A 25,143-nucleotide genomic window follows, 5' to 3' on the forward strand; every position below is an offset into this window, starting at 1 on the left:
TTAGTGCCAGATAGTAATTAATTAATTGAAATGTTTAATGTCATAAAAATAACTAATTCATGTTACCATTTTCATTTATTCCAACTACCCAAATAATTGAAATATTGCTATTATGATTTATTCATTTTTTTTATTAACTGTCATGTTCAGGTAAACAGTTACTGTTATGACTTCTGAAAGTAACAAACTAATCAAATTAATTTTCATAATTTAATTAATACTGAATATTTTAGGTATTTCAAGAATCCAAGGAAACTGTACAAATATGTTTTCTCTTTACTATTTCTGATTAATTCAAGTGTGCTGCATTTAAGTGATCATTTGTTTCTAGTTATTACTGGTTTTGGTTATCCCAGCTATCCAAATAATTAAAATATTGTCATTATAATTTCTTTTTTTTTATTGATTCAAGAGTTTTAAGATTTGGTATAGTATGGCCTAGTAATTGGGGAGGAGGGGTTACCTCATGATTGAAATATTTAATTCATTTTCCATTACATAGGTTTTTCAGTTAAATGAGTATAATATTTGTTTTTGAGATGAGATAAAACTGCTAAGGTTACCTGTCACCATCCCCAATTTTGAACTGCCAGTCAGAGTAAAGGTAACTAAATTGTAGTACCTACTGACAACAGGTCACTTTAGTATTTAAGAAATTTTTTTTTTCATACATTGTATTGTATATATACTTTATAATTAGTTTTTTTCAATTGTTGCATATGGTGTAAAAATTACTGTTTTCATGTTGTGTTGCATTGTAATTTATATAATTTGTGTAATTGTTTTCTTTATTATTAGATATACTATGAATTTACCTTTCCTATACATGCTGTTTGCAACACAATCTTTTTCCTGAATATGTATCACAGTGGAAATTGTGACAGACACTGGCATGTCTTGAACCCATGACTGATCATGGGGGAAATACTTGCAAAGGAGTGTTCTTTATAAGAAAAAATTTAAAGACAACAAAGGATCTGCAAGTCTACATGCTACACTAAATTGTAAAAATAAGTATTGAAAAATTACCTTGTATCATTCAAATATTTATTAAGCCCTCCCTAATTTACCTTTAATACATCCACCATATCTGAAGACAAACCATTCCAAAGACCAACCACACCCTGTAAGAAAAATAAAATGGTCATATATGAATAATCTTACCCTACAAAACTATTTTGTATTCCATAGTCATAACTTTTTCACCATTAACTATAAAACCAATGATGCATCAACAGTATCAATTCCTTTGACAGTTTTAAATACCTCAAACATTCCCCTATAGCATTTCTTTTTCTTTAAAAAAACAACAGTGTAGAGATCTTAATTGTTTTTGTATAACAGCCTTTCCATACCAAGTATTATTGTTCTAGTAGCCCTTTAAACCCTTTCCAATAAATCAGTGTTCTTCCAAAGTCATGCCAGTCTTCTAACTATAACATAAATTACAAAGACAAATGTATGATCTATTTTCAATAAACAATAAAAACATCAATAAATTAATATAGTATTAAAATTTGCAAATGTCAAACATCATATTACAAGAAAACAAAAACACCAAATAAATATTTTTGGCTATATTGTGCTCTGTTGTGTAGAATAATAATATAAAACCATACTCCATGATTAATTATGTACAAGTGGATTGCCATTGCAATGCAGCTCTCATAAAGATTAAGAAAAAAAGTTTCCAGTAGCTTGACTTGCCCTGTGAGAAAGTTTTATGCCATTTCTTTCAAAAATATGCAGAGAACATAAATATTTCATTATGGGCTGGGATGAATCTACTTATTCTGTAACCCACCAGAGTACCCATGAAAATATTTGTACTATAATTTTTGATTATGTATATGTAAATTTTGCCAATTATCAGTAACCACTACAAAATATCGGGTTTTTAAGTGAGTTTTAATTTCTTTCAATTAAGTATTTGCTTGTGAATCTTTTCTTTTCCAATGTTAACTATCCCACAAAGCTGTATAGGCTAGATTTTCCACAGTTATAGCAATTAACTCTTTCTGGTAACTTTTGAGAGATCTTTTCCATACAGGTCTTTTCTTGCAGTTACTTGCAATATGTTCCTTTACATTATACTGTAAACAGTTATTGCCATTTATTTCTTCTTTTCTGTGTAAAAACCATATAATCAGTTTTCTAAACTATTGTTAATGGAAGTTGATGTTGCAATACTGTAAGGTTTATACTCCCATAACTTCTAGATGGTGCATTTGTTGGCTCAACTCTGACCTTAATGGATTACAGTTCCACCTGCAACTGTAGAGCTTCCTTTAAGGATGTAGGCCTGCTTTGGCTCAACCTAATTCTCATATCTTTGTCTACTGTGGCATCTGCAAATTAGTCACATGCTAATGAATCTGTTATTTTATGAATAGCTTCTGTGTAAAATAAATGGGTAAGACTTTCCAAGTCTTTAGTGGGTTTACATAATCTGTACTCTTTTCTTTTTATCTCTAGATACTTTTTTCTGATGCAACAATCCAAATCTGTTGAAGAAGGTGGTTATAAATCCTTGATAATTGTGGTTCCTCAACTAGAAGGTTACTTAATGTTGTCAAATATAGACTTTTAAGATATAGGGCTTGTTCTTTATTTTAATTGTTCAGTCTGGAACATATATCACACTGAATCTGATACGACTTCCTTGATACCTTTCCATAATATTCTGTTGGTTTTTCCATACAATATTTAACAAGCCAACAAAATTCTAGAAGTGGACTTAGTAATATCATGGCTAGAGAAGTCCAGGTAGATCTTTCAGTAACAGATAATTTAGTAGTGTTAGTAATATGTGTAGACCCGACAAGTTCTTCTGTTCCATACAGTAGATGGAGTTTTGGTTGGAACCATTAATTCAGTACAGAATGAGGTGTGGGTAATTTAGTCTGTATTTAATAACATTTCTTAGGCATTTTTATTCTGTCATTCTACTAATTTTTGCTAATAAACCTTAATGGAAAAATTATTGGATTTTGTTTTCCAGTATTTTTTATATATATGTTTCATTATTTTGTTTTCCCTAGACAATTTGAAACAGGTATCTTTTGTTTTATATGTAACATATAGTGAAAAAACAGCCCATGGGTAAACAACCACATTTTGAAGATTCTGACCAGTGATCTTCAACATCTATAACATCTGTACCTGATTTTCTTATTACATTCTCTTTCAGACAAACCTATAAGCCAAATGCCTCACTTTTTTTATTCAGAAGTGACAAGAGGGACATGCAGGCTCTCCAAAGCCAGTCGCAAAGATTTGCTCTGGTGACATATAGGTGGAAACATCCACATCTAAACACAGTGAATGTCTCTTATATTCAAAAGTGATTGAGGTTATGCCTCGTGATACTTTGAATTCATCATGAGGAGTTATTGTTGAGAGACATTTGAAGAACATTCCAGAGTTAGAGATTCTTGCTGGTTTCTCCACCCAAGGAGTTTCTACAGTAAGGTGTATCTCCACTCGCAAAGGTGGAATTATGATGCTGACCAATGTCCTTATTCTGACATTAACATCACCACGTCCACCTGCCACCTCAAGGCAGGTTACCTTAATTGCAAGGTATGGCCATACATTTCAAACCTTCTCGTATGTTTTCAGTGTCAGCAGTTCAGTCACTTGAAGACGCCGTGTCGTGGTTCCTTGATGTGTGCTTGTTGCAGTGTCAATGACCATGATACCTGTGAGTGTGAAACATGACTCTCATTGCATTAATTGCAATGGTTCTCACCAATCCTACTTTAGTTTTTGCCCTAAGTGGTTGGAAGAAAAAGAGGTGCAGCATTTGAAAATGATTGAAAACATTACTTACCCTGAGGCTCAAAAGTTACTGTCCACCACGACATCTTGGACATGAGCTGCTGCACTTCATTCTAATACTGCAGTAGGAGTGCAGATGGATCTCTCTGTGCCTCCAAAAGAATCATTCTCAAACCGTATGAAAATCTTTTGGCCTCCATGGTTAAAAACAGTTGATGAATCAACATCAACACCCATCTCTGTCCCAAACATTTATTTCAGCAAACCTCAAGATCCACTTCCTTTGGTTCCAAGTATGAGTGTTTCATCATGTACACCTTCTTCTTCCATCCAAAGATGAAAATGATCATTCTTTCATGTCCTGAGGTGCAGATAGCCCTCGTGTAGCTTTGCATGAAATTCAAAACAAACCAATCATGTCCTGAGTCGCTGGACTCCTCTTCCAATGACAAAGACCTATCCAATCAACCAAGAGCAGGATCCTTGGAGGTCGACAGACACCCCTCGAAAAAAGAAAGCAAAGAAAAAGACATGGTCAAAAACAGAAGGGCTCTACACCCAGTTCACCTGCACATAAATAAAAATGGCCACCTTGGTACGATGGAACTGTCGAGGTTTGTGTTTTAATCTGGATGATATCAAAGCACTGATTGCTTTCTACCATCTTGTATGTCTTTTCTTACAGGAAACATTTCTGAAATCTACTGATACAGTCATCTTTTGGCAGATTTCATTGTACAGAAATGACAGGTTGTGTGATGGTCAAGTGCATGGAGGGGTGGCACTGTTGGTTGATTAGCATGTGCCCACCCTGATTTTGCAACTTAACTCAAACCTATGGAGACCATAACCATCTGTGTTTCCTTTGGTCGTACCATCACTGTTTGTTCTCTCTACTTGAAAAGACCTATTATCACTCAGACTTTGATGCTCTCATTTAACAGTTGCCATCTTCCTTTTTAATCCTCAGGGACTTTAATGGCCATAATCTCCTTTGGGGAAGTGCTGATATTGATGGGAGGGATCTCTCCATGGAGCATATGCTCACAGATCACAGCCTTTCTCTTTTCAATACTGGTTCTTCTACTTATTTTCATGCACCCTTTACTGCTATTGATCTCTCAGTTGGCTCCCCTTCACTATTCTCCCACTTTTTATGGAGGGTTGGCAATAACCCACGAGGCAGTGATCATTTTCCTGTAATTTTGAGAGAGACTGGCAGTGATCAATGCCATCCAACTCGTGCCCAGTGGAAGCTGGATCAAGCAAACTAGCCCTCTTTCACAGCTCTTGCAGAACTTGATTCTGCCATCATGTGTGAGCCTTCAATAGGCCACTGCACGGCAGCAGTGACTGACTGACTATTATACACGCAGCTACTCAACGTATTCCTAAAACCTCCACAATATTCTTGTCTGTGGTGGAGTTCTGCCTGCCACATGGCACAGAAGAATCAAAAACAGGGCTGAGATACTTTTAGTAGGTATCCCACACTTTCAAACTACATTGCTTTCCATCAGGCCCATGCACGTGCTCGGCAGGTAAGACATCAAAGCAAGAAGGAATCTTGGATTAAGTTCACAACCAGCATATCTTCTACCATGAGTTCCAAAGTCATATGGGAAAAGATTTGAAAGGTAAGTGGGCAATATAATTCTGTCCTACTCTCAATCTTACTCTGATGGCCATGAAATAGTTGATACCTTGAGCATTGGTGATACTCTAGGTAAAAACTTTTCCCGAGTGTCTAGCAATTCTGCTTCATTCTTCACCCCCTCGGTGTGGATTCCTGTACGTGGTGAGAGGACCTTCCAGGGAAAGGTCTGTTCTTTTTGGTTACCTCCTCTGGGATCTAAACATCCACGTGTTTGCCGTGCATGGTGACCCATAAAGGGGAGGAGAGGATCCTGGTGGTTGAGGGGTCCGACCCTAACACACCACTTTGGCCTTGAATTCCTGTAGACGGGCGGCCTTTGGGTGGTACCCTTGGGTCAGTTGGCTGGTCTACTTGGGCTAGAGTCAACCAAGTACCAGTGTTTTCAACGAGTGTTGTGCACATTGTGTCTGATGCTGGTGTTTGGGTATAGTGCTCACAAAACCCTGGTGTTGCTGCAATGTCCTTCATGGCATTGTAGTGCATTCCCTCGTAGGGCTCCATGGTGGGTGGAGTCAGTTGGTACAGAAATTTTCCTTTTTACCTATGGATCCTCCTATGAAATGTTTATATAACATAGTGAAAAAACAGTCAATAGGTAAACGACCATGTCTTGAAGACTCTGAGCAGCAATCTTCAACATCTGTAACACACGCACCTCATTTTCTTAAATTACATTCTCTTTCAGAAAAACGTTTAGGGCTAATGTCCCCCTTTTTTATTCAGAAGGGACTAGAGGGACTTGCTGGCTCTCCTTAGTTAGTAAAGAAGCTTCAACCTGGAGACATTGGTTGAAACATCCACATCCCAACACAGTGAACTCCTCTTGAATTCAAAGGCAATGGGGGATGCACTTATTGAGGTCACCCCTTATATTACCTTGAATTCATCACGAGGAGCTATTGTTGAAAGAGATTTGAAGAACATCCCCGAGTCAGAGATTCTCACTGGTTTCTCCACTCAAGGGGTTTCTGCAGTGAGGTGCATCTCCACTTGCAAAGATGGAATTATACTGCCGACAGATATGCTCATTTTGACATTTACATCACCACGTGCACCTGCCACCATCAAGGCAGGTTATCTAAATTGCAGAGTACAGCCATACATTCCAAACCCTCTCTGATGTTTCCAATGTCAGAGGTTCGGCTTGTTGTGGTGGCAAGGACCACAATGTGTATGAGTGTGACACAGACCCACATTGTGTCAATTGCAATGGTTCTAACCCTTCTTACTTTTGTTCTTGCCCAAATTTTTTGAGGAAAAAGAGATGCAGCATTTGAAAATGACTCAACATTAGTTATCCTGAGGCTTGGAAGTTGCTGTCCACCACTTCATCTTGGACATATGCTGCTGCACTTCGTTCCACAACTACAGCAGGAGTGCAGACAGATCTCTCTATGCCTCCAAGATGATAGTTTTCAAAACATATGAAAAGCCTTTTGTCCTCCATGGTTAAAAAGGTTGATGAATCAGCTTCTACACCCATCTCTGTTCCTTCCATACATTCCAACAAACCCCAAGATCAACATCCTTTGGTTTCAAATACAGGCATTTCTTCAGATACCTATTTTTCTTCCACCCCAAGATGCAAAACAATCATTCGTTTGTGTCATCAGTCACTGGAATCCCATTTCAACAACAAAGACCTGCCCAATCGACCCAGGGCAGGATCCATGGAGGTTGATAGACCTCCTCTGAATGAGGACAGTAAGGGAAAAAAAGACGTGATCATAAACAGAAGGGTTCTCCAGCCACTTCGCCTACGGGTCATTAAAAATGGCCACCTTGATACAATTGAACTGTCGAAGTTTACATTCTAAGCTGGATGACATAAAAACACTGATTGCTTCCTACCATCCTGTATGTCTTTCCTTGCAAGAAACATTTCTGAAACCTGCCGATACAGTCACCTTTCAGCAGTTTTCTTTGTACAGAAATGACAGGCTGTGTGATGGATGAGTACATGGAGGGGTGGCACTGTTGGTTGATCAGCATGTGCCCAACCTGTCTTTGTCTCTCAACACACCCTTGGAGGCTGTAGCCATCTGTGTTTCCTTGGGTCATCCCATCACTGTTTGTTCTCTCTACCTGTTTCCTGGAGAGACATGATCAATCAGACCTTGATGCTCTCGTTGAACAGTTGCCGTCTCCCTTTCTAATTGTGGGGGACTTTAATGGACATTAAAGTGCTGTTATTGATAGGAGGGGTCGCTCTCTGATCACAATCTTTCTCTTTTCAATGCTGGTTCTTCCACTTATTTTCATGCACCTAGTCAGTCCTTTACTGCTATTGATCTCTTGGTTTGCTCCTCTTCATTATTCTCCAATTTTTCATGGAGGGTTGACAATAATCCACTAGGCAGTGATCATTTTCCTGTACTTTTGAGAGAGATTGGCCATGGTCGATGCCACCCTACCTGCGTGCTCCGGTAGAAGCTGGATCAGGCAGACTGGTCCACTTTCACTGCTCTCGCTGAACTTGATCCTGCCATCATGAGTCAACCATCAATAGACAATTGTGTGGCAGCAGTAACTGACTGTATTACATATGCAGCTGCTCAGTGTATTCCTAAAATCTCGACACATTTTCCATGATATTCTCATCCGTGGTGGAATCCTGCCTGCCACATGGTACGGAAAGCTCAAAAATGGGCCTGGGATATTTTTCTGTAGATATCCCACACTTTCAAACCGCATCGCTTTCCAATGGGCCCATGCACATGCTAGGTGGGTAAGATGTCAATGCCAGAAGGAATCTTGCATTAAGTTCACAACTAGCACATCTTCTACCACCAGTTCCAAGGTCATATGGGACAGGAATCGGAAGGTCAGTGGGCACTACAATTCCGTCCCCTTTCGATCTTACTCTCTGATGGCCAAGAGGTAGCTGATGTCCAGAGCATCACCGATACTCTAGGTGAAAGCTTTTGCCAGGTATCTAGCACTTCTGCTTGTTCCTCCACCTTCTTGGCCATCAAGACTCGGGCAGAGCGTTCACCTCTTTCCTTTCAAACTGACTGTCTCTTTGACTATAATCGTCCCTTCACACTGGTGGAACTGAAAATGGCCCTTCATCGGTCTGGCAGTACATCTGTTGGACCTGATGATGTACACTATGACATGCTGTGTTATCTCTCTCCTGCTTCTCTTTATATTCTTCTAATTGTTTTTAACCAGATCTGGCAGGAGAATGTTTTTCCAAATGCCTGGTGCCAGGCTATTATCTTACCTTTCTCTAAGCCTGGGAAAGATCCCAAGATTTCTTCAAACTAGCATCCAATTGCTTTGACAAGCTGTCTCTGTAAGACCTTAGAGAGGATGGTTAATGCTCATCTTGTTTGGTTTCTGGAATCAAACAACCTCCTCTCACCCACCCAGTGTGGGTTCCAATGACGCACTCCACAACGGACCACCTAATTTGACTTGAAACATCAATCAGAGAAGCCTTTCTCAAACAACAACATCTTGTATCAATATTCTTTGACATTGAGAAGGCTTACGACACAACACAGAGGTATGGCATTTTGCAAGACCTCTAGATATATGGGTTACGTGGCCATTTACCCATGTTTATTAAAAAAATTTTCAATGAACAGGAGATTCCAAGTTTGTGCAGGTTCAACACTTTCTCGTTCTTTTCTACAGGAACTTCGAGTCCCTCAGGGCTGTGTTTTGAGTGTCACACTTTTCAGTATAAAGATAAATGCCATCACTGAACAACTCCCTCTCACTGTTGCGAATGGGCTGTATGTCGACGACTTTCACATCTCATGTCAGTCGTCAAACATGAGATATATTGAGCGGCAACTACAAACCGCCCTCAATTGTGTACAGAAGTGGACTCTGGCGAACGGCTTTAATTTCTCTCTCTCCAAAACTGTATGCATGCACTTTTGCTGTCGACGGGGTATTCACCCTGATCCTGAACTTCATATCGGTGAAGTTTTGCTGCCAGTGGTCCCGGAGACCAAGTTCTTGGGGCTTATCTTTGACTGTAAGCTGACCTTTATACCACACTTAAAGCAGCTAAGGGTCAAATGCACAAGAGCACTGAACATCCTCCGTGTCCTCTCTACCACTAGTTGGGGGAGCGGATTGATGTTCTATGTTAAAAATATATCCTACTCTTATTCGATCAAAACTCAACTATGGATCAATGGTCTATGGCTCTGCCAGACGCTTCGGCCTTAAAGATGCTGGACCCCATTCATCATCAAGGACTTTGACTCTGCACTGGGGCTTTTCGTACCTCCCCAGTTCAAAGCTTATACGTAGAATCTTATGAACCTTCTCTGCACATTTGCAACTGTCTTTACTATATTCTTTGAAACTTTGTTCCTTACCAAAGCATCCTACTTGGGGATGTGTTTTCCTTCCTCAGTGGGCCATACGTTTTCAAAACAGAGGATCTGCCATTGCTCCTTTTGGCCTTTGCATCCAGGTGCAATTGGATGAATTGGGTCTGTCCTTGGATAACATTGCAGAATCCACTGGTCAGCCCATCCCACCATGGCTTATTACAGTCTCCAAATGTGACCTTTCTTTAAGTCATTTGAGAAAGGAAGATACTCCCAAATGGAAGTACTGTCTTTTATTTAATGAACATCTTTCAAACAATCTTTCCATTCCAATTTATACGGATGGTTCCAAATCAGGCAACTCTGAAGGCTCTGCCATGGTTTATTGCAGTTTGGTGGTTGTGCAGAATCCCCTCTACAGCTTCTGTGTTCACTGCTGAACTGTATGCCATATCTCTTGCCCTGGATTATATTGAAGCTAAGCAGTACTCTGGAACACACAGAAGCTGAGCAGTACTCAAATTGCACTATTTATACTGATTCACTTAGTTCTCTACTGGCCCTGGAATCACTTCATGTTACTTCTCACTCTGTTCTTGCTGATATTCAAAACTGACTGGCCCATTTCTCTAACATCTACTTTTATCCAGTTTTTCTGGATACCAGGCCACGTTTGTATTCACGGGAACAAGCTCACCAATACCCCCAGCTAAATCTGTCTGCACTGGCGCTATCACTGCTGTACCTGTTCCATACATGGACTATGGTCCTGTATTCAGGGCTGGCTTTGTGCCAGTTGGTAGTCAACTTGGAGTGAGCAACATGAAAACAAGCTTTTCCAAATAAAACCCTCTATTGGACTTTGGACATCTTTCTTCTGTAAGGATCAGAAAGAGAAAGTTGTTCTAACTAGACTACGCATTGGTCACAGTTTTTTAACTCATCACATTTGTTTATCTGGGACTGATGCACCAATGTGTTGTCTGTGTAACACTCGGGTCACATTTTACTGTTTTGCCGTTGTTACGACTCTCAATGATGGCACCATTTTAAACGTTTTGTCGTAAGGATTATCTATATCATTAGACTGTTATTGGCAATGGTGACACTATCCACCATTTCTAATGCTATTTTAAGTTTTTAAATTTATACATTAGACCTTTTTTAATGTGTTTTCCTTTTGAGAATCAAAGTACACCTTGTTCGATTTGAAATTAAAAATGGCCGTAATGCAAAGTAACTCAAAACCAGGACTGGAAAGGCCAACTTCAGGTGACTCATGCTGCTGTTTGAACCACCTGTCAGTCATCCTGGCAAGTTATATAATTAAAATTTTGCTACAAGTCTTTTGAAACTTTTATTACTTTCTGAAAATGGCCATAACATCAAATAACTTGAAACCAGGACTGGAAAGGCCAACTTAAGGTGACTAAAGGTTTTGTACTTACCTGTTAGTCTTTCTGGCAAGCTATGATAATTACAGTTATGCAACAGAAAGTCCTTTACAACTTGTATTACTGTAGTTTCTCTCTTATTGCTGTGAACTAGATATAAAAATTACATTTTGTTATTTATGTTTTTAATTCAAATATTAAACTTCATTTTGTTTTACCTTAATTACTTTTTACAAATTTTAATAATTTTACTTTAATTTTAACTTTTTACTGGATGTTTGGTGCAGATAGCCTAGTTACTTTGAGCTATACAACACCAACCAATTTCTCAGCTAAAACAACAATAAGAACAACTATCTGTCTAGACATTAGAGATATATTTTTACTATTTAGTATTGTTCAGAATGTGTAGGATCTTTATAATATAGACTTGTTATAAAATCAGTTTTTCATTGATTAGAATTAATTTTCTCATGAGAATGTTTTTCCTGTTGTTGGTGTCAGAAATAGTGAAACTGCAAGTAATGTGGCTGTGTCAGTAATGAGTTAAAATGAATTAAAACAGTCACCCCATTTAGAAATGAATGTTATCATATTTTTCTGAATATCAGTACAAATAATTATAACTATTTAATTGTAATTAAAATAGTTGAAATGTTTGTTTTGAACTGTTTTTTTTTTTTATATCAGTCACATTACCAGAAATAAAGATATGAGCTCGAAATTGATGGACCTGACTGTGATAATCATTTACAGAATATATTAACATTAACTTTGGCCTGTGTAGGTTATTTTATGACAGTATAGTTTAAATTCACAAATCCAAAATACTTTGTTAGTTTTATTGAAGAAGTCTTTTTCATTTAAAAAATACTGAAAATTTGTGTGCAGTGTTACACAACTAAGTTTTTAAACGTTAGCTAGTATCATATCTTCATTATAAGTATGAAACATTACTGTGGAATAATTAAATATTGTCCCTTGTCAACACAATAATAATATATTCTAGTTTCATTCTTCTTCATTTCCAAATTATTTTCAAACTATGTAAAATGAAGTTACACCTGTCAAAAGGTTTACAAAATAAATTGATATTCTGTTTCTTTTATGTTGACTGCAAATTTAGGCTACTTGAAGAATAGCTAAAATACTGGGTTTGTTTACTTTGGCTAAGTTTGCAGAACATGATAAATGAAATGGGTTATTCTTCTTTTTTTTGGGTGAATACAAAGCTTTTGAGTAAATGCATATTTTCAATTACAAAACAGGAGATAACTTGATATGATAATCTTTTACAATTTAGAGTAAAGTTAAATTAATATAAAGACTATTTTATTATAAGTTGAATACAGTTTACCTACGTATGGGTATGGGAATATATATATATATATATACAGTATGAAATAAAGAAATGACATAAGTGGAGATTACCTATGACATTGTAAAGATACCTCGATATTTGTATCAGTAATTATAATCTTGACAGTACTGCTTGCAACTTGAGAGAGACTTTCTTGTTAATTGTCTGAATATTTTAATGACTTGTGCATTGACGTCTGCCATTTTCACTATTAGTTGGAACAAAGAACATTTTCTGAATTTCTGGTCATCTTACAAGTTGTTTTTTATGCACCTAGGGAATATCTTATCAAAAGAAAAATTAAATCCAAAATCACTGTTTTACTTCTATTTAGTACCTGGAAAAACTTTATCCATCAAACTTACTTGCCCACCTTAAAGGATAACTAGCCTTGTATAATATCATGTTACATAGAAATATACTTACAGGCCAAAGATTTAGGTTTCAAAAATATTTTTCCTGAAAACTGAGAAGTTTAAGTTTTTGTTTAATTATTAAATTAAACTTTTAAGTTTAACTAGCATTATTTTCCTAAGGCATTGGAAAGAATCACAAAGATGCAGCTAGTGTCCGAGCCAGCCACCCAATACCAGCTGCGTGTGGACTTTACTATTTTGAAGTTAAAATTGTTAGTAAAGGAAGAGATGGGTAAGTTAAATATTTATCTTTCTGTATTTTCAAGTTACCTAAATAAAACTACAGAAGATTTTTGGGGTTTGCTGATGACTATATGAAATATGTTTATATTACAATGTAGTTTATGGGTCTAATACTTAGGTAAAAGTACATTTATCTGTTTGGAAGAAAATTTATGGGAATGCCACTTTAAGGACAAAATACACAGGGTAGGGTTTGGAAATATTATACAATAATTGTTTTAAATATTTTAGTGGATAGTTAAGACTAAATAGAAGATGGATGTATGAAATGTGGAGAGGGTAGTTTAGAATTAACTTAATTTAGAAATGATTGTCTAAAATCTGTAAAGAATAGATCAGAATTATCTAAACTAAAATTAAGATATTGCAATACAGAGTGATCCACCACCATAAGTCTAATATCTGCCCTTTCTAAGATCTTTCTAAGTTATATTTTATTGGATGGGATGTATTAATCTTGAAATGATTTTAAAAGTGGTCCTTCTGTGGCATTTTCTTGACATTAATGATGCATATTTTGAATAACTCTAAGGGCAGGACTTAAAATAATAATTGAGGTACACAATTATTGCATCACCATGTAGAAGATATGTAGTGGTAAGATTATGATAATCTAAAACAAAAGAAAGGACAATATAAGATATATAGAGGAAAACTTAAAATTATCCATTATCATTCTATAATGGAACTCTTGCTTATGTGATACTGGAAAAACTTTTTATTATGCAATGTGCAACCCCCAACATCCTGAAATTCTTATCGTGTCTACATGTAGATTTGCAATAGGGGTAACAATTTTCTTGCTGTGTTTCTGTTTCCCATCATGGAAAATTTTATTATTCTCCATTCTTAGAGTGCAGATATGATGTCATGAATATGCCACACATGGATCTAATGCACTGGTGCCCTATACATAAATATAACAGTACTGTCTGTTGCATGTCCATGTAAATACCTTGGAGGGTGTGGATGGATATTCACCAAATTTGGTGAAAATCCATCAACATGGGGAAAGTAATGGTTAAAAAAATTATAAAAACTGCAAAATTGCAAAGTTGTGTGCATCTCCCCATGGGTCTGATGAACCCTCTATGTTAGATCCATGAGGAGATGCATGTAATTTTATGGTTTCACATTTTGTTTTGCTGTTTTTATGGGCATTTTTGGGTTTTTTAAAAATTATGTATAAAGGAAACAACTTTTCATGTACTAAGGTAATCTTTCATTAATTGAATTTATATAAATTCTGCCTAGGGTAATGGTACTCCATCTTGTCCAAACTAATAGATAACTGTACAAATGTGGAAAGTGTACCTTATGGCTGTCTAATCCCAAAGATGTCTGTATAAATGTGTAGAGGATAACTTAAATTAGTATCTGAATGCAATATTCTGTTTAAGACAGTTTATTATTCCTTTAAAGCAGGTTTTCTGTGATATTATTTAATTCCAGTTATCAGTGATACTCAACAAAATATATTTACTTTGCATTTATTGAGAAATTTGTCCTTATTTGATGTTACATACCCTAATGAAGAATGATGTATTCATACTTTTAACAGTGGTTTTTATTGTACCTTCTTTTTTGCTAGGTGTATACAAGTTGTTTATTTTATTGAAACAGTTTGTTTTATACATGTTTATTGTGGCATGATGGAAATTCTTTGGCAAAGGTAAAACTTTGGTAAGTCCTGATTTTGGGTTTATGTCTAGTGTTTTGGAAGCAGTAAATCTTTGATCTGTCTCTGGAGAGTTTCTGTGGACAAAGTGTGTAGTTGGTTGTATTAAGAAACCTTATTCACGTTAATTACAATTTTTCACTTCATACCACACAGTTTGGTCATTGAAAAAGTATTTAAAAATGGAACAAATACCAAATACAGTTGTTCACAAGTTTTTATTTGACAACCACAATTTCTTCAAGACATTTTATATCCAAAGTGAATTATTCTACCCATGTATCTTGTTTATTGCATATCTTAAGGAAACACGAGGAAAAAGTAGATAAATCACAGTAAAAGAAAACAAAGTATTGCTTGAAGGTAGAACTCCTTATTTAGTTTACTTATATTGTTTATTTCAGGTACATGGGAATTGGACTGTCAGCACAGGGAGTTAACATGAACAGGTTGCCAGGTTTGTACATCAAATGTTTATTGATAGAGGTTCAGGTGATAAAAATGCTGTTTGGTGATAAGATGACCATCCATTAACACTCATCAATCAATGAGTATGCAAATTTTACAAAATTGTGTTTTTTTGTTTTTGTTTTTTTACACTTTGATATATTTGTGTGTCTGACAATGAATGTTCCTTAGTGGACATGTTGTCAGTGAATTGGAAAACTTTTATATTGCTTGATTTTGTCATCAAAAAATTGTGTTGTTTATTTTTTAGGTTGGGACAAGCATTCCTATGGTTATCATGGAGATGATGGTCACAGTTTTTGTTCCAGTGGTACAGGGCAACCATATGGGCCTACATTCACCACAGGAGATGTGATTGGTTGTGGTGTCAACTTGATTGACAATACTTGTTTTTATACCAAAAATGGAGTAAATCTTGGCATTGCTTTCACAGATCTTCCCGTAAGTATGGCATATTACACATACTGTATAAAACATTATCAGCTTCCTCGTGTATAACATGAAATATTGAAGATTATGGTAATTAAAAAGTTAAAAGAACTGTGTATGCCAAATTTGAAGAAATTGAAACCTGTGTGTGAATTCCTTCACTGCCAGTTGTGCTGCTATATGAATGTTCATTTACTCAAATATATTTTGAGTGTTGTACTTTTTTGTTTAATATGCTCATTAAGAAAAGTAGTTTCTTATAAGATACCTGTTTTAAGAAAGGATGAAGATGTAGTTTGCATCGTTTGCTGGGTACTTGATGACAACAAGACATTAAAAAGTTTTAATTTACATATGTTTAACTGTATGTTCAGTATGCATAGCTCAATAACTTGCAGTTGAATTTGCTTCTGGTATTAAATATATACTGCAGGAATTCAGCATAAGAATTTTTGAGCCCCACTTGTAAAAAATAAATTTGGACATGTTTTTTATTTATTTGGAATTACTTTTTCCTGGTATAACCACAATATGCATCTTTATTCTACAATGTAGTGAAGGTAAATAAGGTTTTTTGAATGTAATCCTAAACAAATAATGAAAGATAATGTTATGTCTGTCTTATAGTCTTCTTTAATATTAGAGGTTTTGAACCAGAGATGTGCATTGATAACATGTCAGCCACACCATTCAGTTTGTATGGTTGAGACTGTAAAATGTTATACACTCTTCTAATTATTATGAAATTTTCATTGATTAATTTTAAAATACATAAGGTTAAAAATAAAGTATCTAAATATGGTTATTATAACTTTTGTATAAGTAAATAAGTTCTATTTTGGAACATTTTTTTGGAAACATCTAAACAAATGTTATATATTCATAACTGTCATAACATGTACTACATTTGCATAGTTCTAGAAAAGTCCTAAGAAACTAGGTAAAGAATGTAGAGTTTAGAAGTGTAATGTGTCTAATACTAATAATTGTGGTCATTATTTGCCAATTTGTTAAAAAGCGTGTATACCATAATATTTCTTGTATCAAAAAACTTGTACAGATAGTTCTGACCACTGCTGTCTGTTTTACCCCAGCCGTTTTGAAGAGCTTTGAATTGAATGAAACATGCCATTGATAAAGAGTATAACAAATAATGTGGTTGAAATACTATTATTCTAATTTTTAAAGGTCTAAATAAAGAATGTAGTGGTTAAAAATGCAATAGATTTAATACTAATGTATTATGACAATTTTAATTGTGAGAGATGTCATTTTTCTTCAACGACTTTTTTTTATTCTGTGATTATGTTAAAAAACAAAGGATAATGTGAATCTGTTGTGAAGTTATGGTTCCTAAATACAAAAAAAAATATTTTTGAGCTGAAAAATGCTATTGCAAAATGAAATGGTAACATATTTAAAAAAAAAAAGAGAACTTTGTTATAACTGTATTTAACTTGTGAAAGTTCTGTAGTTGATGAGTGCCGAGTAGATTTTTAAAAAATCATAAATCCAATTGTTGGTTGGCTGTCGGTTGGTAATGCTCAGTTTCTCTGAATTTTGTGAACTACACAAGTCCAATTTCACTTTTTCTCCTATAGTAATTCTTTTCATTGCCACTTCTTGTTTTAATTGAATTCAATTGCTAATATGGGTATAAATAGTTCCTAAATTTTGGCACCTTTTCTGCTATATAAAAACCTGTTAAAGAGAGTTTTTATACTGAGGAATTTATTTAGTACTGAGTGAAATTAATTTACCATTTGTTATGAAGGGAATGTTTTGAATGATGATTGAGTAGTTAAAAGAAAGGTAGTTTTGAGAGAATAATTTCAACAATGCATTTAGTGTGATAAGAAAATACCTGTGATCAATGAATGCTGGGAAGAGACATACTCTCTACGTAAAAAGATGTTCTTCGTGATAGTCTTTGGTTTCTTGAAGCAAGACGGCTCTTTCTTTTTCTTATATCTGTTTACAGTTGGTAAACTTGCAAATGCATATCAAGGATTCAAATTTGGTAGGATTGGATTTCCCATCATTTTTGATGGGATTTAATACTGTTTATAAATAAAAATCCTGTTAGAAGTTTTCTCAATACAAATCTGGTAATGATTTGTGATTTGCTATGATACATATATTGTAATGGTTGGTAATACATTGTGTTATAGTGTTTACAGATTTCTTTATTACATCAAATGTTTCATAAAATTTTCCATTTTTGGTAAGGAGGAGGGAAGGCAAGAGGAAGTTTTACTTGCTTAGCTGGTAAAACATTTCTAAATTTTTTAAAATACTTTTAAATGCATATGTAATTAACTATAAACACAAAGAATGACATGACTGTATGTAAATAAAACCAAATGCTTGTTTATCAAATCCATTATTTGTTTTCTTTATAGAACATAAGTGAAGTATCATAAATAGCATACTGAATCATGTGCACAAACACACACATATCCACAATCTTAAGTTTTAAGATTAATAGCACAGCTTAGATGGTGTTTCTGGATTCTAAGTGTAATTTTGTCAATTACAGTCCCAGTTGTACCCAACTGTAGGCCTGCAAACTCCAGGGGAAATAGTAGATGCTAACTTTGGTCAGTATCCTTTTGTATATGATATACAGGACATGATGAAGGTGGGTGAACAAGGACTTCTTTGACAAAGTATTGAATAAACAATTTAGCATGAGCATGTGTTTAATGTTGGTTGAGTATACAAAATGGCATATTTTGGTTTATTTAGTGTAATTTATTTTTCTTGGGTTTAGATGTGATAGTGTTGGGTTAAAAATAAGGCTTATAACTTGTTTACTAAAAATATAAAAAATAACTAAAATAAACATTTTGTTTCATTATGAAAATTTAAAGTATTAATTAATGAATTTTAAAAAATCACTTCAGCATTTTTCTTAGTCTTCAAAGAAATGTACAATTAAAAACAAAATTACTAAACTCAACAAAAGTCATGTTAGAGGAGTGTAACATCATTATTTTATTAGAACTCTATATTTACTGATGTGTTTAAGTTTTCTCATATATGTACTGCATTAAGAAAACTGTTTCATAAAGAACTATTGTGGTAAAAGAAATATCTGAAGAAAATGAAAGGTTATGAAATAACCCAAAATTATTAAACATTTTATGAATACTTCCAGGAACAAAATAAAAATTCCAGTCTGTAAAATGTTAATCAGTAAGTAATGCAAATGCTATTTGAATATAGTTTTGGCTACAAAAAACATGTTTCAATTCCTTTAATGAAACAATGAAAGAATTGTAATGTCATCAGTTCGTCAAATATGACACGTTACTTGTTCCATAGACCTTGGAAAAATGTGAAAAAATCTTATTGCATTTTGTGTTTTGTTTGTTTCATTTTGGAGGAGGTGTTATTTAACAGTAAATACTTTTTTATTTTAACAGTGAAATTATCAACATTTTATTATTGTATAGATGTATTTCACTTTAAGCCTTTCATATGTTTCATGTTTGTAGGTTATAAGTGTGTTAATGTGAAAGGCTTACCTAAATGCTCTGTTATGGAGTTTTTCAAAAATTTATACTACCATTTTAGTATTAGTCTGATGTAGAACCTAAAGTGTACAATAATTATAGATACTGATATGAGTGAATAACAGAAATGTGTGGTTTTAGGAATTGCAAGTTCGAACCCAAACCATGATACGAAGCTTTCCGACAAATGATAGTCAGGGAGAGTGGCAAACAATTCTACACAGGTTATAAAGTTTTTTTTTTTTTTTTTAAGCTTAATGGTAAAAGCTTGGATAATGATACTTGTGATTAAGACACTGTCATAGGACACTTGTTAGTATTCCTCGTACATTTTGCTGTAAAGAGTTTTATTTGTTCAACTTGAATTTAAAAAAATGTTCTTAGAGGAAAAGGCACCATAATTTGTATCCCAAAAATATGAAATTAGGGAAAACAAGTATAATTTTTAGTATATTTGGATCTAGGAATTAATGTTGTGGAGTGTTTTGCCTTGATGAATGTGTTTGGAATCTTTTCTTGTTCACTTTGAACAAAAACTAAAGGTTGTTGGTATGAAGATTGATTCTAGAAATTAGTGCCCATGTTGTAGTTATACGTGCATGTTTTTAACATTGGTTTTGGAAAAGGATCTAATATTCTTTGTATGAATGTGTAAGTTGATATGTTAATGCTAGAAAGTTTCTTTCCCTTAAAGTATACTGTGAATATAAATTTACTGTTGATTTTAGATTGTGATGATGCATATTGTTTCCTGTTACTATTTTGATGTGGCAAATGAAACTGCCAGATTTTACCCTTAAATAATTAAGTTCAGAACATACTTATTTAGGTATATTTAGGAATGTTCTTAAATTTTTATACAGGTATCCAACTGTTTTTTTAACATTTTTAGAATAGATTGTTATTGGTCATAAACTTACCTCAGGCAACTATTATGCAACACTTTAGTCATTTCAGGTTTACGTAATCTTTTGAATATGTGTAATGAGAATGATCCTGACCTAGATAATAAAATTATATTGAAGCCAACTAGGTATAAAAGTTATATTGAAGTGCTAGATAAATATTTTATTTTGTTGTGCACTATTAATCTTTTTTATTGTACATGTTCAATATATTTCCTGCAATTTTTTTTTTTAGTTTTCTGTTTGCAGAGTTAATATGTAACTGTTTGTTCCAGTTTAATTTGAGAGAACACTACTTGGGTTGAATATAAATAGTATGATCACAGTTAATATTAAACATGTTTCAGTTGTTGATCTTAATGTACATTATAATATGTTAATCTTAATTTTGTTAATGGTATCCTTTAGTTTCACTGAATGGTATGTAGTAACCTTTTTTTATCATGCTCATAAAATACATTGAAATGCCAAATAGATTTGTTTCTTTAATTTGATTAACAATTTATATCATTAGGATGGTACTAATTTTACTTTTTGTACATGAATATACATGTATTGTTTTGTCAGCAGTCACTTTATTTTTATTTCATTTCTGTCCAGAATTCTCCAGACATATTTGGTACATCATGGGTATTGTTCTACAGCTGAAGCTTTTGCTAAAAGCACTGGTCAGGCTTTCCTGGAAGAAGTGAAATCTATCAAAAACAGACAGAGTAAGTTGAAATATTACACTGATTGTTTTTTGAAAATAACTTGTTCATACATAATGTTGAATTCATTTTATTTAGATTTAATATGTGCATTGTTTGGTCACTTTTGTCTATAGAATGATGAATGGCTACTTATTCAGAAGTTATAACTAACTTTAAAATAATAATTTTTTTTAAATACAGGAATTATAAAATAATTTTTGAAATGAAACTTGCTATATAAAGTGTAATTACAGGGAAAAAAAGATTGTGCATTTATTATTTCATATCTGTTATATATTTCCACATTTCTTGATCAATCAGCACCAGACTTGATACAGGATGACAGGAAGAAGGTTATGAAAGGGGTGAGAGGTAGACCCAGTATCTTCTATACAAATAAACATTAATATGTTTATGTATCTGTTCCTTTCATGTTTCTACATTCCTTGATCAATTAGAACCAAACTTGACACAGTGATATAGAATGACATGAAGAGGGGAGAAGGTTAGACCTCCAATCTAATTTCTTATTGCTAGAAGTCATGAAAACAGTATGTCTCTTGAATATTGGTATTTATTTTTATTGCAATTTAAGTGTTTATTATGTTAAAAAAAGAAACACTATCTCCTCTTTTTTTAAGTTTTTATTTGACCTATCTAACAGGTGGGTATTTCAGCTAGTGTAGGAATAAAAAAGGCATTTGTTTTTGAACACTGACTTTTTATATTGCAGAATAATGTCAACAAACTTTTCAGCCAACTTCTGTTACATGTAGTGTATTTATCAAGCTAAATAACTGGGTGATATTTATAATAAACCATTTACGGGAAAAATCGTATACATTTTATAAAGTGGTGACTAGCTTTAAATACATTTGAGTCTTGATAAGTATGAGTAAACTTAAATAAAGAAAAATAGTTATATATTGCCCCTTTGTTTTGTAACTTTACAGATTTTTAAGAAATTAGTTTTCACAGGTAAAACAAGTGTCCACAAAACTGTAGAGTTTAATCCATCTAGTTGTCCTAAAACAAGATCAAAGTCAACTAGCATTTTCTGCTTTTAAGTTTGTTCTAGTATTGTTACAAAAGCTGTTCCACTTGAAATGTTATTTCATGAGTAACCTAACCTAGAAAACAAATGACCAAAAATGACATTAGTTATTGGAAAGTAGTTCTATATATTTTGAAAATTATCTCAGTTATATGTTGAAGAGAAGATCTTTCTTTCATTTGATGTTATTCTACATTTAAATTCAAAACCACGGTTTTTATAGGCAACTAATATGAGGCCTGGCATGGCCAAGCATGTTAAGGTGTGTGACTTGTAATCTGAGGGTCGCCGGTTCTCATCCCTGTTGTGCCAAACATGCTCGCCCTTTCAGCCGTGGGGGTGTTATAATGTGATGGTTAATCCCACTATTTGTTGGTAAAAGAGTAGCCCAAGAGTTGGCGGTGGGTGGTGATGACTAACTGCCTTCCCTCTAGTCTTACACTGCTAAATTAGGGATGGCTAGCATAGATAGCCCTCAAGTAGCTTTGTGCTAAATTCAAAAACAAACTAACAATAAAGGAGAAAAAAAAGAACTCAAATAACAGGTTTAGTCAATTGTATATTTTCCATCACTTTCAGTAACAGTCTGCCAATGTTTGAAAAGATTTTCAATACCATGCTTGTAACAATCAGGTGGTTTTGAGACAAGAAAGTTAGAAAGGCTATTTTTTAACTTGCCCATAGAAGTAAACTGTTTTTCATTCAGATGATGTTGCAAGCTTCTGAAGAGATTGTAATCTAAGGAGCTAGGTCAGGGCAATAAGGGGAATGGGGAAGTTTCTTCCAGCCAAGCTCTTCAGTTTTTCTGGAAGTGATCCTCTTTCAGCAATGATTCTGATTTGGTTGTAATGACTCAAAATATATTACACCACCTTTATCCCACCAAACACTAAGCACAACCTTCCTAGAGTACAAGTTTGCTTTTGGCTGTGGTATAGCTGATTCTCCTGTACTAATCCACTGCCAGCAGCACTTAACATTTTGATAGAGTACCCATTTCTTATCTCCAGTCACTAGACGGTTCAAAAATGAAGCTTGAAGTTCATGATAGTGAAGAGATATAGAGATATGTCTACTTGTTCTCTCAGGTTATCCCCTTGGTGTGGATTTCTGAATGTGGTGAGGGGACCTCCCAGGGAAGGTTCTGTTCTTTTGGTTTACCTCCTCTGGGATCTAAACATCCACCCACGTGTTTGCTGTGCGTAGCAACCTGTGAAGGGGAGGAGAGAGTTCTGGTGGTTGAGGGGTTCAACCCTAACACACCACTTTGGCCTTGAGGTGGCCCCCTAAGATCAGTTGGCTGGTTTATTTGTGTTAAGGTCAACCAAGTTCTAGTGTTGGATGTTCTCAAAAGTGTTGTGGACATTGTATCTGATGCTGATGTTTGTTTATAGTGCTTGCAAAACCCTGGCATTGCTGCAGTGTCCTTGTTTGGCATTGTAGTGCATCCCCTCATTGGACTTCATGGTGGGTGGGGTCAGTAGGTACCAAAATATTCTTTTTTTTATTATGTATCCTCCAAATAAAAACTTGAATAGCGAAAAAACAGTCCATAGGTAAATGACCACATTTTGAAGATTCTGATCAGCAATGTTCAACATCTGTAATACATGTACCTCATTTTTTTATATGCATTCTCTTTCAGACAAACCTTAAGGGCAGATGTTTCCCTTTTTCATTCAGAAGGGACTAGAGGGTTTTGCTGGCTCTATAAAGTCAGTCAAAAAGATTTGCTCTCGGTACATTGGTGGAAACATCCACATCTCAACACAGTGAACTCCTCTTACATTCAAAAGTGATTGGGGATATACCTATTGAGGTTATGCCTCATGCTACTTTGAATTCATCATGAGGAGTTATTGTTGGGAGAGATTTGAAGAACATCTCTGAGTCAGAGATTCTTGCTGATTTCTCCATTCAAGGAGTTTCTGCAGTGAGGTGTATCTCCACTCACAAAGATGGAATTATGATGCTGACCAATGTCCTTATTCTGATATTTACATCACCATGTCCACCTGCCACCTCAAGACAGGTTACCTTAATTGCAAGGTATGGCCATACATTTCAAACCTTCTCGTATGTTTTCAGTGTCAGCAGTTCAGTCACTTGAAGACATTGTGTCGTGGTTCCTTGATGTGTGCTTGTTGCAGTGTCAAGGACCATGATACCTGTGAGTGTGAAACAGATCCTCATTATGTCAGTTGTAATGGCTCTCACCCATTCTACTTTCATTCTTGCCCTAGATGGTTGGAAGAAAAAGAGGTGCAGCTTTTGAAAACATTATTAACCCTGAGGCTTGAAAGTTACTGTCTACCACTTCCTTTTGGACGTATGCTGCTCTATTTCGTTTGGCTACTACAGTGAGGGTGCAGACAGATTTCTCTGTGCCTCCAAAAGAATCATTCTCAAACCAAGTGAAAAGTCTTTTTAACCTATACATAAATACATATACATTTGTCTATACATAAATAAAAATGGCCACCTTGAGACAATGGAACAATTGAGGTTTACATTCTAATCTGGATGACATCAAAGCACTGATTGCTTCCTGCCATTCTGTATGTCTTTCCTTTCACGAAACATTTCTGAAAGCTGCCAATACAGTCATTTTTCAGCAGTTTTCATTGTACAGAAATGACACGTTGTGTGATGGACGAGTGCATGGAGGGGTGGCACTGTTAGTTGATCAGCATATGATCCCCTCTGGGGAAGTGCTGATATTGATGGGGAGGGGTCACTCCTTAAAGCGTATGCTTTCTGATCACAACCTTTCTCTTTTCAATAGTGGTCCTTATTCTTATTTTCATGCACCTACTTACTCCTTTACTGCTATTGATCTCTCAGTTTGCTCCACTTCACTATTATCCCATTTTTCATGGAGGGTTGACAATAACCCATGAGGTAGTGATCATTTTCTTATAATTTGAGATAGATTGTCTGTGGTCTGTGCCATCCGACCTGTGTGCCCTGATGGAAGTTGGATCAAGCAAGCTGGCCCTCTTTCTCTGCTCTTGCAGAACTTAATCCTGCCATCAATAGATAACTGTGTGGCAGCAGTAACTGACTGTATTATACAGACAGCTGCTCAGTGTATTCCAAAAATTTAAACACATTTTCAGTAATATCTTCGTCTGTTGTGGAATCCTGCCTGCCACATGGCATGGAAGGCTCAAAAACAGGCCTGTGATACTTTTCGTAGGTATCCCACACTCTTGCACCACATTGCTTTCCAGCAGTTGGTAAGACGTCAAAGC

The 25,143-nt window shown here is 35.0% G+C and overlaps 1 protein-coding gene across 4 annotated transcripts in view; it reads left to right on the forward strand.

Moving 5' to 3' along the window:
* LOC143238776 (ran-binding protein 9-like) overlaps positions 1-25,143 on the forward strand; it is a 59,039-nt gene that overhangs the window by 6,670 nt on the left and 27,226 nt on the right. For 2 of the 4 annotated variants that reach the window (XM_076479313.1, XM_076479316.1), the window contains 7 exons: positions 13,023-13,134; positions 15,228-15,280; positions 15,542-15,732; positions 18,260-18,361; positions 19,380-19,462; positions 20,744-20,856; positions 21,157-21,207. In XM_076479313.1, coding sequence (XP_076335428.1) covers positions 13,023-13,134; positions 15,228-15,280; positions 15,542-15,732; positions 18,260-18,361; positions 19,380-19,462; positions 20,744-20,856; positions 21,157-21,207 — 705 coding nt within the window. The remainder of the gene's footprint in view (positions 1-13,022; positions 13,135-15,227; positions 15,281-15,541; positions 15,733-18,259; positions 18,362-19,379; positions 19,463-20,743; positions 20,857-21,156; positions 21,208-25,143) is intronic. The other 2 variants (XM_076479314.1, XM_076479315.1) reach the window with 2 other exon arrangements.

The sequence above is a fragment of the Tachypleus tridentatus genome, chromosome 13 (assembly GCF_004210375.1).
Source record: "Tachypleus tridentatus isolate NWPU-2018 chromosome 13, ASM421037v1, whole genome shotgun sequence".
In the NCBI taxonomy this organism is placed as follows: Eukaryota; Metazoa; Arthropoda; class Merostomata; order Xiphosura; family Limulidae; genus Tachypleus; species Tachypleus tridentatus.